Source organism: Lampris incognitus, chromosome 8, assembly GCF_029633865.1.
Source record: "Lampris incognitus isolate fLamInc1 chromosome 8, fLamInc1.hap2, whole genome shotgun sequence".
NCBI classification, from domain to species: Eukaryota; Metazoa; Chordata; class Actinopteri; order Lampriformes; family Lampridae; genus Lampris; species Lampris incognitus.
The window spans coordinates 32,863,671-32,883,281 of NC_079218.1; the positions used below are offsets into that span (position 1 = coordinate 32,863,671).

Below are 19,611 nucleotides of genomic sequence, written 5' to 3' on the forward strand. Positions count from 1 at the left end.
TATTAATGCAGGGAAAAATAGCAGAAATTACTTAATAGACACAAATCATTAAACTATCTTGGGAAATACATCAAAAATTGGAAACGTGTTTTGCTTTGGATTTGAAGGTTAGATCAGCAGTTTGAAAACAACATGTTATTGAAAGGCAAAATGTTTATTGTTTTAGTAATTGATGTTAACTTGGTTGATGAGTTTGATTTCCTTATTGATTGGCTTTTTATTTCCAGAAAAGAGCTGAGAGAAGATCAGTACAGCAAAGCTGATGAGCACTACAGAGACAAGATGATCAAAATGAGGACCACTGAACTGGTCAACAAAGATCTTGACCTCTATTACAAGGCCCTTGATCAGTGAGTGGTATACACACACACAAATACACACACACACACACACACACCCTCTAGGGGTATCCAGGTATACCCTTTATTAATATAGTTGTGGTGTTCCTAAAAACGAAATGGCAGTGTCGTAAAAATTCAGGTACAGTAACGTATTTATCAATCAATCAATCAAGTTGCATTTTATATAGCGCTTTTCTAGCTACATTTCATCCTAAATGTTACTGAACTAACAAAGTGCTGAAAATCTCACTTACATCCTCAGTCTCTGTTCTTCCCTCTAAACAAACACATACAATCATACGCATCCTGGAAAAGCTGGAAAACAACTGAACTCGATGGTGTTTTAAGCCCCCAACGTACTCTTCCAGGCAGCACTGCATGGAAGGCACTCCCCACCCCCAACAGTTTCATCCAGTCACAACACTGGTTAGGGTTAGCGCCAGTGCTGTGATTGGCTGAAACTGTAGGGGGTGGGGAATGCCTTCCATGCAGCGCTGCCTTGAAGAGTACGTTTGGGGCTTAAAACACCATCGAGCAACAGCTGACCAATTTTCCCATCATAGAAAACACATGGAAAATGGGAGGAAATGTAAAATATCCTGGAAAAGCTTGTGTTGTCCTGAAAAATTATTTCAACATACTCCTATTTTCCTTAGCTGAGAGTGAACTACTCAGCTATTAGTGAGCGTGGGTCAGGGTTTTTTAATACCCACACACACCCAACCTGTTATGAGAGCCAATCTGCACCGCCCAACCTGCTAAAATATGTGTTAATTAACCACCGGAATCCGACCTGGCCTACAAACCTCCAAATTTAGTCTAGGCTACAGCAAAGTGAGCAGTGTTGTACTGTTTCGTTTTTGGACTGTTTTCCCAGGATACACTGATTACAAGGCATAACCTATCGTGTATTAGTCTATTAGAGTCTGGGTCTAGGCTACTAAATAAATAGACGAATTGTTCCAAGCAGTGTTCTTTATTGTTGAATAGCAGCAAAACAAGTAACCTATCGTTAAAAACATGAATTCTCTCTTGCTCTCTCGCACTCTCTCACACACACACTCCCTCACTCACACACACATACACACACACACAAACCTCTTTCTGATTAAAAAAAAATTGTTTTGGCGGGGTAAACAGAAGCTACGGATACAAACCACTACTAACACACACACTGCGCACACGTCAGTGTTGTGTTTTACTGCTAGAAGGTCTGTCATAAATGGACATTTTTATCTAATTTTTAGCCAGAACGTTATGTTATTTTTAACTTTTAAAAAAACTTCTAAAAACTTAATTCATTTTATGGTTTGCCTGTACTATTTTCTGGATTCTATCGGATGATCAATTGTTGCACGGACTTGATACCACTGGAGTCTCCCGACTCCGTAGTGCTTTTGCTGTGTGTGGCAAAAACTGTGTGGACTCAGCCCTCTGCCGTGGCCGTAATCGACGGTTTTGTTTTTGTTTATTTGTATTTCTTCGCTGAGCTTTTTGTTCAATTTCTGGAAATACAGCCATGTTCCCATTTTCAGTCTTCAGGCTTGGGGAAAAAATGCCTCCCCTCTCTTCTCGCTCTACTGAATGCACCAGCTGTGCCACGCTCTGCCAAAAATCACAGAGCTTGAAAAAAGAATATATTCGCTTTACCAAATGCAAGAGGATGAAAAACTTATCGACAGTCTGTTTGCTGCTTCCCAAGCTGATGTCCCAGAACCGTCTCACAATCAAAACCAGGGACATAAAACACTCTGTGAAGCAGCTTTTTGACATAATGAGCCCCACGCCGATGACTATGTCACATTGGATCTGGATATGTGCTATTGGCTAAACCAGGAGGTAAGACCAAAGACCAGTTCTACCCCTACAGTGTCAAACCCTGAGCTCTGGACAGACGTCCGGGGTAAAAGAAGAATCAGACACAACAAGCACAGTTCAACTAATGTCTCGCCAGAGGTTCTGCTGGAGAACAGGTTTATTCTGGATGAGCTGCCTGTCGTTGAGCAAAATGCTAATGCCACAGGTAGCCCATGGCTTGCTTTCTGCTTGACACCGAACCACAAGTCATCCTGGGCCAAAGTGCTGTTCCGCAGTCGTAAGAGAGACTAACGGAGCTGCCTCTCTCCCTCGCCTAAGGCTCTCCAACCACTATGCGACACTGTCTGACGACACCCCAGTACCCAGCCGATGCTCCTGTTCCGAACCCCTCTTCTACAGTGATGTATACTGACATCGCAGCTTCCACACCTGCTGTGGCTAGCAATGTTCAGGTGGCTTGCTGCTCCACTGCAAAGCCAAATCATCGGCCCTCATCCCGGTCAGCTGGAAGTCAGAGAGAGAGGCCATGCTCAGAAATGGAAGTCTTCCTTGCCCCGAGTCAGCAGGGAAGCCCTCTCGCAGGTCTGTTGTCACTGCCTCGTCACAACACTTGCCAGCCCAGACATCCCTTCATCAGCCAGCGACATTAACAGCCTGTGGAAACAGATTATGCACTCTACAGCCTTGAGAACCCACAGCCATCAGCTCCTCATCCCCTCTTCTCCCAAACTACAGTAATAGTGGGGGATTCCATAATCAGGAACATCCATTTCTTTAATGCAGCTACACACTGTTTCCCTGGAGCCACGGTCCCTGTCATCCTGGCTAAGCTCCTGGGGCTGCTTAGCTCGCTCCCATCCTCTACCAACCGAGTGATGGTGCATGTGGGGACAATCGATGCAACTTGTCAGCAGTCTGAACTAACTAAAAATAATTTTAACAACCTTTTTAACTTTTTAAGTTCTCCTGGAAAATCTGTTTTTATTTCCAGTCCTATTCCCACAGTGGTCCATGGAGTAGGGCACTTCAGCAGAATCCTCAGCCTCCACACTTGCCTCCAGTCCACCTGCAGAGCTCATAATTTGGGCTTCATTGACAATTTTGATTTGTTCTGGGAATGCTTTTCCTTTTTAGAAGAGACAGTATCCACCCCAGAAAGCTGGTAGTCGCATGTTAGCAGGCAATTTTCATTACGCTGTGCGGTCCTGTATTCATGAATGACTATTTACACTCCACACAGTCCCCCCAGTTAGTTCCATAGGTGTAAATAAAAAAAAAACTAAAAAAAACTTTGTTACATAAAACATGTCTCCAGTTCGTTATCACCTGTTGCCCTGTGTAATCCAGCTCTTCTAAAGGTGAGTTCTCTCTCATTACTCTTACAATATTCTTGTTAGGAGTAGGCCACGATGTAATACCCACTACCCTTTGAATTATGTGTATTCAACTGTCAGACCATATAACTGGATTTGTCTACTATAGTGATTCCAGTCCAACTAAGCCCCTTATTCCAATTGTTTTTGCTCTTTTAAATGACCAGTCCATGTCAAATAAATCCTTCTTTCTCGATGATTTAATTACTTCCCTCAACCTTGACTTTCTATTTCTTACTGACACCTGGCTTAAACCTAGGGAGTGCTCCCCTCTAGTGGAGCTCTGCTCACCCAGCTATAATTTTCTGAATGCACCCAGGTTAACAGGTCATGGTGGGGGTATAGTAGCTGCTTTTAAGAACCATTGTACTTGTATTCATTCCTTTTACTTTTGGTAGTTTTGAAATCTTAACTTTTAAAATTGTGTATGACAACCCAATTTGCTGTATAATCATTTATCGACCCCCCAGTTCATCTACAGGTTTTCTCAATGAATTCTCTGAGGTATTATCCTCTTTTATTCTTAAATCTAATAGGGTCATTATAGTTGGGGTGGCAGTGTGTTGCAGTGGTTAGTGTGGTTGCCTCACAGCAAGAAGGTCCTGGGTTCAAGCCCCGGCGTCATCCAACCTTGGGGGTCGTCCCGGGTCCTCTGTGTTGAGTTTGCATCTTCTCCCCATGTCTGCATGGGTTTCCTCCGGGTGCTCCGGTTTCCTCCCACAGTCCACAAGACATGTAGGTCAGGTGAATCGGCCGTACTAAATTGTCCTTAGGTGTGAATGTGTGTGTGTGTGTGTGTCGGCCCTGTGAAGGCCCAGCGGCCTGTCCAGGGTGTCTCTCCGCCTGCTGCCCAATGACTGCTGGGATAGGCTCCAACATCCCCGTGACCCTGAGAGCAGGATAAGCAGTTTGGATAATGGATGGAATGGATGGATTATAGTTGGTGATTTTAACATTCATATTGATAATCTTTTTAACTAATTTGTCATAGATTTTTTTTAACATTTCTAAAACTTTTAACCTTGTGCAGCATGTCACTGGCCCCAAACATAACTGTGGGCACACCCTTGATTTAGTTTTCACCCTGAACATGTCTCTTAATTCCCTGAATAAGATTGATTTTGTTGCTGACCATAAATCTATTACCTTTGAATATTCATAAATATTCCCTACAAATAGAGGACCACTTTCACAATAACTCTGATCCCCGGCGAATGTGGCAAGGCATTCAGTCTATCACAGACTACAAAAGCTCTAATCCCGGTCCCACTGTCCATGATGCCTCACTGCCAGACAAGCTAAATCATTTCTATGCCCGCTTCGACAAGGACAATACTGACCCAGCCACAAAAATCCCCAGCCACCCAGAAAACCAGGTGCTCACTCTATCAGTCGCAGAGGTCAGAGAATCACTGCGCAGAGTGAACACACGGAAGGCTGCCGGACCAGACGGCATACCGGGTTGGGTCTACTGGGAATGTGCCGACCAGCTGGCTGAGATCTTCACACCTGTATTTAATCTCTCACTGTCCCAATCTAAAGTCCAGGCATGCTTTAAGACCACCTCCATCATTCCTGTCTCCAAGAAACCAACATCCACGTGTCTGAATGAATACCGACCCATAGCACTCACCCCCATTGCCATGAAGTGCTTTGAGAGACTGGTTCTGGCTCACATCAAAAACATTATCCCCCCCACATTCAACCCACATCAGTTCGCCTACCATCCCAAAAGGTCTACAGAGGATGCCATTGCCACTGCCCTGCACGTTGCTCTGACCCACCTTGAACTTAAGAACACATACATCCGGATGCTGTTTATAGATTACAGCTCTGCCTTCAACACTATCATCACCGCCAAACTAACCACCAAACTCCTCTCCCTTGGCCTCAACCCCTCCCTCTGTAACTGGATCCTGGACTTCCTGACCAACAGACCTCAGTCTGTTAGGTTAGGTGACCACACCTCCTCCACCCTGACCCTCAGCACAGGTGCCCCTCAAGGCTGTGTTCTGAGCCCCCTCCTTTTCTCCCTCTTTACCCACGACTGCCTGCCAACTCACCCTTCAAATGTTATAGTTAAATTTGCAGATGACACCACAGTCATTGGCCGTATCACCGACAATGACGAGATGGCCTACAGAGACGAGATTGAGCACCTCACATCATGGTGTACTACCAACAATCTTGTCCTTAATATGCAGAAGACAAAGGAGCTGATTGTGGACTTCAGGAGGTCTAGAAGCTGCAGCCACCCCCCCCCCATACACATCAATGGGGTGGAAGTGGAGCGCGTTTCCAGCTTTAAATTCCTTGGAGTCCACATCAGCGAGGACCTTTCGTGGACATTAAACACCCAGGCCCTTGTGCAAAAGGCCCAACAATGGCTGCATTTCCTGAGGAGGCTGAGGAGCGCCCGTCTACCCCCCATAATTCTCACCAACTTCTACCACTGCACCATAGAGAGCATCCTGACCATCTGCATCTCAGTGTGGTACAGCAACTGCACCTCGGTAGACCAGAAAGCTCTGCAGCGGATCGTCAAGGCGGCCCAGCATATCACCGGTACCCAGCCCCCAGCCATAAAAGACATTTATCACAAACGCTGCCTTCGAAGGGGTCTGAGCATCAGCAGAGATCCCACCCACCCCAACCATGGACTGTTCTCCCCCCTGCACTCTGGGAGGCGCTACAGGAGCCTCAGAGCCCGCAATACCAGGCTCAAAAACAGCTTCTTTCCACAAACTGTTGCCCACCTGAACCTGGCTACCCAATGAATGTCTGTAGATATTTTTAAATATTTTGTACTCCAGCTCTTCTTTTTTTTTTAACTTATTTTTAGCTTTTGGTCTTCATGTGTGTATATCTTATATTGTGTTTGTCTGTGTCTGTCTTGCACTGTTTGGTGAAGCCACAGCCCTCAATTCATTTTTAACATGTGCCTGCACATTGTTTTTAATGACAATAAAATTGAATTGAATTGAATTTGATGCTTCTTTACCACCTACTACAATACCTCAGAAACGTATAATTCACTCTCACATCTTTAATAAGCAGTCAGCCGCCATGTTTTCTAGTTACTTTATCAGTCTGACCAGCTGCCCTCCTCACTTCGCCAACATTAATGAACAAGTTAGTTGATTTAATGGTTTGTGTACATCTGCCCTTGATTCTTCGGCACCATATACTTCCAGGGCTGTCCCAGTTATTAACACAACCCCTTGGGTCAATGAAAACATCTGTCAAAAAAGAAGGGAATATAGGAAGACCGAATGCAAATGGGAAAAAATCTACTCTCGAAGTTCTTCAACTCCATATAAGGAGTTATTATCTAAATTGAATCAAACTATTAAAGATTTGAGGGCTGCTTACTTCTGACTTGATTGAGAGCAATAAATATAACCCTAGGTTTCTGTTTAGTACTATCAATCAGCTTGTGAATCCCTCTCTTCCTGCCATTCCCGCTTGTTCTGCTAAATGACTGAAAATTGCTTGTCTTTTTGACAAGATCGATGGTCTAAGGTCCAATTTTACCCACGCTGTTTCCTCACCCCAACCACTTTCAGCCGTCTGATTTCAATGTCGGAATTCGCTCCCGTTTCTCTACAGTTCCTTGTAAATACTGTAGCCCTTATGCATCCCTCCTCCATTCCCTGTGATATCGTTGTGACAAAGTTTTTAAAATCCATCATCCCTGGCTTAGGTCCCAGCCTGCTCTCCATCATCAACTGCTCACTCGCATCCAGGTCCATACCTGACTATTTCAAAATTGCCTGTGTTCAGCCCCTCCTCAGAAAACCCTCTCTTGATCTGGCAAGGGTAGAGAATGATAGACCAAGTTCCAAACTCCTAGAAAAAATTGTTGCGAACCAAATCCTGCAGCTGACTGAGGGTCATAACATTTTTGATAAATTTTAGTCCGGCTTTCGTCACAGGCATAGTACTAAGAATGTCCAATGACATTCTTATGCATAAAGGTGAATACTCTATTCTTATTCACCGCTGCCTTTGATACCGTCAATCATGCCATCTTACTTGATAGATTGGAGAACTGAATTGGCATTTCTGGTACAGCGTTGAATTGGTTTCACTCTTTTCTGACTAATAGATATTTTAATGTTTGTATTAACAATCTTGTATCCTTGTCAGCTCCCCTACTGTGTGGAGTCCCTCAGGGGTCTGTCCTTCGGCTAATACTCTTCTCTTTATACATGCTTCTTCTGGGTCATTTGTTAAGTCACATTCAAGACATGTCATACCACCGTTATGCTGATGATACTCAGATCTATTTCCCTGCCAAACCCAATAACTTGAATCAACTGTCCTCCCTCCATGATTGCTTAGCTGCCACCAAAGACTGGATGTCCCTTAATTTCCTCCATCTAAACCCCAACAAAACTGAAGTTCTCTTAATTGGTCCTGAGAACTTTGCCACTGCAGTTGATCAGTTTATTGGTCCATTTCATTTAAACATCAAACCTACCACTAAAAATATTGCTGTCATCTTTGACCAGAATGTCTTTTGATCATCATGTTACTAAGCTTGTCCAATCCTATTTTCTTAAGCTAAGAAATATTGCAAAAATCAGAAATATTTTGTCTTTTAAGGATATCAAAATATCAGTTCACACTTTCATTTTCCCCTGTCAAGATTATGTTAACTCCCTCTACTCTGGCCTCAACCAAGCTACTTTAAATCGTCTACAGTTGGTTCAGAATGCAGCTATTAGACTACTAACTGGAACTAGCCATAGACCCCCCCGTATTACCCCTATTTTTGCATCCCTCCATTGGCTTCAGAATAAATATATTTTATTGATTACATTTAAAGCACTGCATGATCTTGCCTCCAGTTACATTTCTGATCTTCTCATTCCTCCTTCCCTTTCCCAACCACTCCTATCCTCAAACCTCGGTCTTTAATCCATCCCTCACTCTAACTACAAAACAAAAGGTGACCACGCCTTTGCATTTAGCCCCAAGCCTCTGGAATAATCTTCCCCAAGCCATTAGATTTTCTGAATCTTTTGACTGTTTTAAGTGGCTTCTAAAAACCCATCTTTTCAGGCAAGCCTTTTTATAGATCCCCACCCCTGCCTTCAATTTTGGTTCGTTTTTAGCTTGGTCTGTTACTCCCTATGCCATTTTTTATATTCATTCAATTTATTTCATGTATTTATTCACATTTTCTGTGTTGAATGTAAAGTACTTTGTAACTGTGTTTTTAAAAGTGCTATGTAAATAAAATTTTACTTACAACTTGGGGAAAAACTTGTAGGTAGGCCTCAATGTGCTGACAGGCGAGGAGAGTTTGTTGAGAAGGTGGAAGGAGTACTTTGAGGGGCTGATGAATGGAGGAGAGAGAGAGAGAGAGAGAGAGAGAGAGAGAGAGAGAGAGAGAGAGAGAGAGAGAGAGAGAGAGAGAGAGAGAGAGAGAGAGAGAGAGAGAGAAGGTTGGATGATGTTGGGATAGTGAATCAGGAAGTGCAGTGGATTAGCAAGGAGGCAGTGAGGACAGCTATGAAGAGTGGAAAGGTGGTTGGTTCAGATGACACACCTGTGGAGACATGAAGATGTTTAGGAGAAATGACAGTGGCATTTTTAACTAGATGTTTAACACAATCTTGGAAAGTGAGAGGATGCCTGAGGAGTGGGTAAGAAATATACTGGTACTGATTTTCAAGAATAAGGGTGATGTGCAGAGCTGTAGTAACTACAGAGGTATAAAGTTAATCAGCCACGGCATGAAGATATGGAAAATAGTAGTAGAAGCTAGATTAAGCAGAGAGATGATGATTAGTCAGCAGCAGTATGGTTTCCTGCCATGAAAGCACTACAGATGTGATATTGCTCTGAGAATGTTGATAGAGAAGTATAGACAAGGTCAGGAGTTACCTGACCTTCTCTATACTTCTCTTATATTGTGTCTTTGTGGATTTAGAGAAAGCATATGACAGGGTGCAGAGAGAAGAGGTATTGTATTGTCTGTGAATGTTCTCATTCACAGGTGTTGTATGAGGGAGTCAGGAGTGGCAGAGAAGTATGTAAGGGTGGTGCAGGATATGTATGAGGGAAGTGTGACAGTGGTGAGGTGTGCGGTAGCAATGACTGATGGGTTCAAGGTGGAGGTGGGATTACATCAAGGATCGGCTCTGAGCCCTTTCTTGTGTGCAGTGGTGGTAGACAGTTTGACAGACGAGATCAGACAGGAGTCTCCGTGGACTATGATGTTTGTGGATGACATTGTGTTCTGTAGTGAGAATAAGGAGCAGGTTGGGGAGAGTCTGGAGCGGTGGAGGTATACACTGGGGAGAAGAGGAATGAAAGTCAGTAGGTTGCAAGGTGGAACACGTGAACGAGAAGGACAGCGGAATGATGAGGATGCAAGGAGTAGAGGTGGCGAAGGTGGATGAGTTCAAATGCTTGGGGTCAACTATTCAAAGTAACAAGGAGTGTAGAAGATAGGTGGAGAAGAGTGTCCAGAATGATTTGTGACACAAGGTTACCAGCAAGAGTGAAAGGGAAGGTTTACAAGATGGTAGAGAGACCAGCTATGTTACATGGCTTGGAGACAGTGGCACTGAGGAAAAGAAAGGAGGCCAAGCTGGAGGTGGCAGAGTTGAAGATGCTAAGATTTTTGTTGTTGAGTAATGAAGGTAAACAGGATTAGTAATGAGTATATTAGAGGGACAGCTCAGGTTGGGCGGTTTGGAGACAAAGCAAGAGAAACGAGATTGTGATAGTTTGGACATGGACGGAGGAGAGATGTTGGGTATATTGGGAGAAGAATGCTGAAGATAGGAGCTGCCAGGCAAAAGGAAAAGAGGAGGTTTTTGGATGTACTGAGGAAGGAACTGCACGTCGTTGGCGTCACAGAGGAAGATGGAGAGAACAGGAAGAGATGGAAACGAATGATCCGCTGTGGCAAACCCCTAACAGCAGCAGTCGAAAAAAGTAGAAGATAGGCTATATAAAAAGTGTTTGTATGCAGTATGCTATTATGCAATCAATCTAAGTTATAGATCTTTACCACCCATAAATAAGCATAATTCAGTATTTTGACAGATTGCCACAATGAAATAGGATATGCTTGCTAGCAGCAAAAACTGCTGTGGCTTTGAGGCAGTTTCATCTCTAATAATTATCAGTATCATTTTGTCACAAGGTGACGCAGAAACTCTTATTTTTCCTTATCAGACACTTTGAAGGTTCTGTTGACGGAGAGGTGGAACAAGAGGTTTCAAGTCTGATAGCTGAGGTCACCTCCCACAATGTCAGTGAACTAAGCCTAAGACGTGAATCAAAATGTCAAGGATCCAGGTTTCTTTATTAGTAATGTCATACTGTCTCCAAACCTTCTGGAAATTTGAGTCAAACATGGAAGTTCAGATACCACTATGCTGGCAACTTTAATTTCCAAAATGCAGGCATCTGAAAAATTGAGAATTGGAGAATCAGAATTTGTTACTGGCTTGGGTCAGTGGCAACTTTAACTCTTTGACGTAACACAAAATATAAAAAAATGTATATAAAAAACAAAATAAATTCAAGTAAAAAGTAAGGAGTAAAAAGAAAAGTTATATGAATGTAAGTGTAAGTTGTTTATATCAAACATACAAATACATTCTGCTTTATTTGATGTGCAGTCTCAGTCTTCATGAGGAAATGGGTCTTATTAAGCACAAGTATGATAGTGAGTGATTGAAAACCGTCACACAGTTAACAGTTTTTCACAATTGTTTAAACACATTAATTGGAACATCAGACACAATGTGCACAATCTGAAACTCATGTACCAACTGCCTAAACCAAGTCTGCTGAACTCCAAGCACATTTTCTGCTTTAGACTCAGATTCTCATTCTATACCACACATTTTTCACAACACTACACACAATTCTCTATATCTTGCACACTCTTCCTGAATTCCCTCTCTTGGTGTTCACACAGAACACACTGCCAATCACATTTCTAAACTCCAAAGGCTGTTGTGCACTTTGCAATCAGTAATTTGCGATAGAAGCGTCACAGATGAGCTCCTGGTTTGTTTGGAGAACAATGGATGGTGGCAACATTAAAGAGAGAGGTGAGCAGCAAGGCAGAGGAGTGAGAGTAAGAGGAGGAGGGAGAGGACAAGGAGGAAGAGGAGGAAGAAAAGTAGGAGGAAGGAGAAAAACCATAACCTCTGATGAGATTAGGGCCACTGTCATTGATCATGTGGTCAACCATGGTTTGGCCATGAGGGAGGCTGGCCAGAGGGTCCAACCCAACCTGAGTCGCTTCTCGGTTGCCTCAATACATAAAGTATAGTGTGTTGTTTTCTATTTGAGTATACGTAAAAACATTATATGGTAATATTTTACATCCAACAGGTGAAAGTGTAACACTGAACATGCAAAGGCATGATTCTACTGATAAAGCATTCATATAGTGTTTTCCATTCATACTATAGTGTTTTCCATTCTGCACATCAGTGTTCAATGGGTGCTTAGAAATGTCTACTCATATGATGTATGTGTTTGTCATTTGAAAAGAAAATAGCATTTAGTGAAGAGTTAACACTGTTTTGAGGGCAAAGTGTGCTTTTGCAAGAGAAGTGTAGGATTCTGCATTTTTTGTGTGAGTTTTGTGTTTAGGGTTTTGATAAAGTGAGGTAGTCTATCGGGATATGTGTTTAAGCAATTGTGAAAAACTGTAAGAGAAAAGATGTTTCAAATGGCTGCATAAAGTTGTTCAAGTGCTAAAGTTCTCCAACTGAAAATGAACATGGTTACACATCAGAAAATTATGTCTTTGAATTAACAAACTACAGGAAACTTATCTAAAACAAAATGTGTGTAGAAAAATTTGCCTTTTTGTGTAGCTCAGTTGGTGTTGGGATACAGTGGTGAAATTGGAGACCCTGATTAACCCTATGGACCTGGTTTCAAGCGCTGGTGATAGCGAGTATTCATGATTTTTTTTTTGGAAACATCTTAAGGTGGAAGTTGAATACGTGAGGTTAAATTGAACAATACTAAGCAATTAGTTGTGATTCATGTACTTAGGGGTCAGTGAGGCTAGACTAACAAATATTCAGAAAATCCTCCAAAGTCACCTGGATTTGCTCCCAATCTCAAGGGTGAGGAAAAATATGTATTTTCCAACAGTACCCAATTTTGGTTTTGATTATTTGAGAATAAAATGTGAAATGCTGAAAATCCTCTTGTAACACTAGTGTACCCCTTCAAGCAATATGAGACTTGGGTACACTAACAAGGAGTGTCAACACTGTATTCTGGTAACATGAATATACTGAAAGAAGAAACAGTTTTCAACATAAACACCCAAAGAAGAAACACAGACAGCAGTATTATGATTGCAGGGCCAAAAAGTGGACTGATAACGCAACTCAGTCTCAATCTGTCGATACAGTAGACATGAGTGCCTGCAGTTGTGCACGTTGATCCATTAGTTCTTTTATTTTCTGTTGCTTATCTGTTCCTGTCTGAAAATGTAATGAGCATTTGATTTGTAGATCTGGGTTTTTTCAGTTAATGGTGTTGAAACCTCACTAGGTGTTGTCACATAAATCTTTCTCTATCCCTTATTTTTCAATCATGTTGCACCCCCCACAAAGAGAATCTTAAATGATGTTTAAGGAATAATGGTTTGTGTGACAGTGTCCATATCTTGTGTGTATGAGCATGAAAGGTGACATATGGTTGTTTGCACCTGGTCTTTCAGCAAGGACAACTGCCAATCAAGTTTCTGAAAGTAATAAAGGACTCAAAGGCACCATGAAATAACCAATCAACACAATAACACTGTATTTGGCTAGAGACATGGTGCCCTTATACTGCATATGTTTGTGTGTTTTTCCAAACCTATTTTGAGATGTAGTTACATTCATTATGTGCTTTATTCTACATAGTTGCATCATGTTTGATTGTTGCTTTGTCGTTTTGGCCATTAAAAGTTGAATAGAGATGTTGAACTGGGAAGCAGTTCTGGAATCTAAAATTGTGATTATGCTGAGTTTTTTATTATTATTATTATTACAGGTAAAGTTAAGATAGACTGACCCCTACCTTAAGAGTGATATCGTGTTTCAAATTGCAATCAATTTTAGTTATATCACAAAAAGCTGAATCAGTTCATCTGGACACGTTTATTGAGAGAGAAATGTTTCATCACTCATCAACTCAGATGAACTGATTCAACTTTTTGTGATTTTCTTACCAGGATTATTGGGCATGCATCAAAAAAAAATTTAGTTATAGAAATTAGAATTACCTATTCCTCCAAATCAGTAGGCCCTACTCTATACTACGTCTTTTGACTCAATAATCTCCACATGACCTTTCCTACCATTCCTATACCAATGGAATGACCACAATAATTGACATCTCGATAAAGAATTTAAGCCAAAATCAAATAATTGTTAACCCGCCTTCAACTCCTGAATTTTATTGGTTCACATCATTATAATTTTGTTTTAATAATTTGTTTTAATACCCTTTTATTGGCAAGTTCTAAACCATACTCTGTTGTCCTTTGACAAAATGTTAAAGAAAAAAAACAAAGGGGGAAAAAAAGCAGAAAAAAAAACTGCGTAAGCAGATGTTTAGGTATGAGCTAACTCAGATGGGCTGATAATGACCTTAGCTCTGCTTCTTTTTCTTTTCCACTTTAGTTCCTTTCTTTTTGCAACCATGTATAGTCATAGGAAGTTGCAGAAAAGTTTTGCTAAAACCACAAGACTACTTACACGACAACATAGAAGTTATATCAAAAACCTCATCACTTTTCTAGATTACAGAGGAAATGTCTCATAGCTGACAGCGGAAGAACATGATTCAGAATAAAGCTATTGCTCTCATACTTGGGTATGTATAGATTCTGTCCATGATTGCTTTCAGGTCTGAGGTCTGTTTTGTACAAACAATATTCTGTTCATTGCATGTACCAATGTTCCCTATATATAGTATATATATATATACACTGCTCAAAAAAATAAAGGAACACCTAAAAACACAATATAGACCTCGATGAATGAAATATTTCAGCTGAAAATCTTTATTTATTAGACAGAGGAATGTGTTTAGAGCAAAATAACCTAAGAATGATCAATGGAAATCAAAATCATTAGCCCATTAAGGTCTGGATTCAGAATCATACTCAAAATCAAAGTGGAAAATGAGAACATAGGCTGATCCAACTTCTGTGGGAATTCTCCAAGACGATTCAAAATGAGGCTCAGTAGTGTGTGTGGCCTCCACGTGCCTGTATGCACTCCCTACAACGTCTGGGCATGCTCCTGATGAGACGATGGATGGTCTCCTGAGGGATCTCCTCCCAGACCTGGATCAGGGCATCGGTCAACTCCTGGACAGTCTGTGGTGCGACATCGCGTTGGCGGATGGTACGAGACATGATGTCCCAGAGGTGCTCGATTGGATTCAGGTCTGGGGAACGTGCAGGCCAGTCCATAGCATCAATGCCCTCGACATACAGGAACTGCTGACACACTCTGGCCACATGAGGACGAGCATCGTCATGCATGAGCAGGAACCCAGGGCCCACTGCACCAGCATATGGTCTGACAATGGGTCTGAGGATCTCATCCCGGTACCTAATGGCAGTCATGGTACCTCTGGCTAGCACGTAGAGGTCTGTGCGGCCCTCCAAGGATATGCCTCCCCAGACCATCACTGACCTACCGCCAAACCGGTCATGCTGGAGGATGTTGCAGGCAGCAGAACGTTCTCCACAGCGTCTCCAGACTCTCTCACGTCTGTCACATGTGTTCAGTGTGAACCTGCTCTCATCTGTGAAGAGCACAGGGCGCCAATGGCGAATCTGCCAACCAAGATGTTCTCTGGCAAAGGTCAATCGGGCTGCACGGTGTTGGGCTGTGAGCACAGGCCCCAATTGTGGACGTCGGGCCCTCATACCATCCTCATGCATTCTGTTTCTCACTGTTTGAGCAGAAACCTGCACATTAGTGGCCTTTTGAAGGTCGTTTTGTAGGGCTCCGGCAGTGCTCCTCCTGTTCCTCCTTGCACAAAGGACCAGATAACGGTCCTGCTGCGGGGTTGTTGTCCTCCTGTGGCCCCCTCCACGTCTCCTGGTGTACTGGCCTGTCTCCTGGTACCTCCTCCATGCTCTGGACACTGTGCTGGGAGACACATCAAATCTTCTTGCCACAGCACGCATTGATGTGCCATCCTGGATGAGCTGCACTCCCTGAGCAACTTCCGTAGGTTGCAGATACCGCCTCATGCCACCTCTAGTGGTGAGGACACTAGCAAAATGAAAAACTAACCAAAGATCGGCCAGAAAAGATGAGGACAGGCAAATGGTCTGTGGCCACCACCTGCAAATCCATTCCTTTTATAGGGGTTGTCTTGCAAATGGTTTAATTTCCACCTGGTTGAAATTAGACAATTTACCAACAGGTGAAATTGATTCACAAATCAGTGTTGCTACCTAACTGGACAGGTTGATATCTCAAAAGTGTGATTGACTTGAAGCTACATTGCATTGCTTATGTGTTCCCTTTATTTTTTTGAGCAGTGTATATATTTTTTTTCCATCTTTGAGTTAAATCCATTTCACCTGGTTGGACTTCTCAGCACTGTGAGCAGCAATAGAGTGGTGATTATCAACAACATTGCAGCATTATTTATTATCACTTCAGATCAAAAATGAATATGTAAATATACCCACCAGCAACAATGCTGTGGTTCCAGCTTCACTGCAAATGGGGACCTTATGAGAAATGTCAAAAGAGAGCAAGACATATCACATGGGTTGATGAAGATTGGACTGGTAACTAATTACACATCTCTCACTGTTAACCTTTTAACATTCAATTCGTAGCATGTAGATTTTTATTTATGAAAAAGCATTCACTATAATGAAATTACAATCATTTGGTTTGACTTTGAACATTAGCGTAAAGATTTAATAGAGATTGTACTAAGTTTTCCAAACCTGCAGTATATAACAACTTCTAATGCTGGGATCAGACTGCATGATTTCAGCCCAGTTTTGACACAAATTCGTCATCACCGCCAAATTCCCAGCGTCGGGAACAACAAACGAGCGTGTACCCCGTGTAATGTGACATAATTGAAGAACAGCAATGTCGCGTCTGGGACGCCCCACAACACCCCGACGAAAAGTCTAGCATGTCAGAATTTTTCGTATTTTCCTGCCTAGTGTGAGATCTCCTACGATGTGTTCCTTGACATTGACCAATAGGATGGCAGAGTGCTCGCTGGTGAACATATGTAAACATGGCAAAGAGAAAGTGATGCTGCTATGGCTGCTGTCAGGTGGAATGACAAAACTGAGAAAAGGTTCGTTGAGCAGTGGCAACAACACCCCTGCCTTTTTTACTTTTCCTCGAGGGAATACCAAGACAGAGTCAAAAACGATAGGCTAAATGTTGGTGAGAGATAGCAGAGGCACTTAATGAATCTGATGAGTAGCTGGTTAAGTTATGCTAAGTTATCATTCCTCAGTAGCACTAGCCGCAACAGCATCATACATAGTTCAGTAAATTTTATTTGTGTAGCCCATTATCACAAATTTGCTTTGGTGGGCATTTCTAGCCATGATTGACTTTTTCTTGACCCTCCTCCCAGGTGATCTATGGACTCGCGCAAGATTGTGAAAGGCAGCATGTAATGATGATTGGTTGGGGTCATACTCGTTGTGTTACCTTTCTCCTGGCCAAGACACGACAAGAATGTATAGCACTGTGATTGCCTAATCTGACATGGTGACCATTGTTGAAGACAAAAGTATTGTGTAGTCTGAACCGGACTTCAGTCTGAGTATGTGTCCCTCTCCGCTACTTCTGATATACAAAATGAAATGTGCTGACAAGTTAAGAGTAGAGTTTTAGTTCAGAATGTTGGCAGCATTGGTGTCCTGTAATGATCCCCACATCTGTCCTCAGCTGTATGTGTGTGTGTGTGTGTGTGTGTGTGTGTGTGTGTGTGTGTGTGTGTGTGTGTGTGTGTGTGTGTGTGTGTGTGTGTGTGTGTGTGTGTGTGTGTGAAAAGAATGGAAGATTAGAGACTGGTCGATAGTTATTAAGAGACCCTTGATCGAGGTGCGGTTTTTTTAAGTAGAGGTTTAACCACAGCTGTCTTAAAACTGCTGGGAACAGTGCCAGTAATAAGTGATAAATTAACAATGTCTAGCATTGTAGGTCCCAGAAAAGGCCAGAGGTCTTATAAATAGTTTTGCTGGTAAGGGGTCAAGTAGGCAAGTAGTTGGTTTAGAAGCTGACACAAGCCTAGTCAAAGTATCAAGAGAGATAGTTTCAAAAGCTGTAACAACAGGGACTGTCAGTGACTCATTGTATAGATATGAATTTGGTAAGACAGGATCTGCAGGAGTAGCTGGAGTTGAAGAACTAATTTTGTTTATGATCTCATTAACCTTATTGCAGAAAAAATCTTGAAACTCATGGGCTATGAATGATGAGCAGCTAATAGACAACTGCTTTTTAGTGAGTTTAGATTTAGTTCAGAGAAATCTGGGGTTATGTTTATTAATATTGATTAAGTGAGAGAGATACGCTGCTTTTGCAGCAGATAAAGCATGCTTGTATTTCAATCAACACTCATGCCACAATAGGTAAAAAACTTCCAATTTTGATTTTTGACATTTACATTCCAGTTTCCTGCAGGCCTGCCTAAGAGCATGTGTCTCATCGTTAAACCAAGGTGTAGTTTTCTTTAGTCACCTAGCTCTGGTAGTGGGAGGTGCAACTGAATCGAGGAGACTAGAGAGGGCCACATTTAAGTCCATCCATCCATTATCCAAACTGCTTATCCTGGTGTCAGGGTCACTGGGATGCTGGAGCTTATCCCAGCAGTCATTGGGCGGCAGGTAAGGAGACACCCTCACTAGTGAAATTTTCAACAGAGTCAGTCACTACAGTGAAAGGAGCCAAGACTTCAGGCAGCTGCTGGCCAAATGCAGCTACAGTGGAGGGACCAATGTGGCGAGTGGAAATTACATCTGTTTCGACATTAACTGGACAGGCCAATAATGCTTCAAATTTGATGAGAAAATGATCTGACACAGCAGATGTGGTTGGCAAGACATTCAGATCAGAAACAGCTATCCCTTTAGATAAAACCAAATCAAGGGCGTTACCACTGCAATGAGTCGACTCTTGAACAAACTGAGCGAACCCAAAAGTATCAGCTAGTGCCAGAAAGGCTTTACTTGGAGGATCAGCAGCCTTATTCAGATGAATATTGAAATCACCAACATTACCATATTTTTATACAAAAATGCACTACTTTATAGCTTTAGATACTGTATACATACAGTACTTGTTTCATTACATACTGTATATTCATATTTATTGACATCCCATATTACCTCAGTACATTCATATATATTATACCTTGTACTTTACTGTACTCACAGAAAGTTGAATCAGTTCATCTGGACACAATTTTTAATGGGAGATACATTTCTTCACTCATCCGAGTAACTTCGTCAGTCTCAACTGACTGCAGGTATCCCCCAACCTTATAAACAGCAGTTACATGACGACCGAAACCAACATTGGTTTCATATGCAAATTGGCATGACCATTAACTATACTTTCAATGGCCATGTGTACCGTTCACAGAGGATTGGGGAATAGTTTAATCACAGCATTGTAAGATGGTGACAGATGCACTCTTAGCGACCCCCCCCCCCCCGCGCGGTTCAGGAATGGGCATTCCCTCATCGCACAGATGGCCTCTTTGACTCCCCAGTCAAACCAGCATTCCTACCTATCAAGGTTGTGCACATCCTCATCCTTGAAAGAGTGGCCAGTGGCCTGTAGATGGGTGTAGACTGCAGAGTTCTGGACTGATGCATTAGCTCTTCTGTGTTGTACCATCCTCTTGGCCAGCATCTGTTTGGTTTCCCCGATGTACAAGTTTCGGCAATCCCCCCGGCACTTAACAGCGTACACTATATTGCTCTGTTTGTGCCGGGGGACTCGATCCTTTGGGGGGGGGCAGTTTCTCGCGCAGCGTGTTTTGGGGCTTGAAAGCAACCAAGACGTGGTGTT

At 42.4% G+C, this 19,611-nt stretch overlaps 1 protein-coding gene across 1 annotated transcript in view; it reads left to right on the plus strand.

The window, feature by feature from the left end:
- The window catches only part of rad50 (RAD50 homolog, double strand break repair protein), a 102,347-nt gene that overhangs the window by 70,708 nt on the left and 12,028 nt on the right, over nucleotides 1-19,611 (plus strand). The window contains exon 24 of the mRNA XM_056284937.1: nucleotides 228-350. Within this exon, the coding sequence (XP_056140912.1) occupies nucleotides 228-350 (123 nt within the window). The remainder of the gene's footprint in view (nucleotides 1-227; nucleotides 351-19,611) is intronic.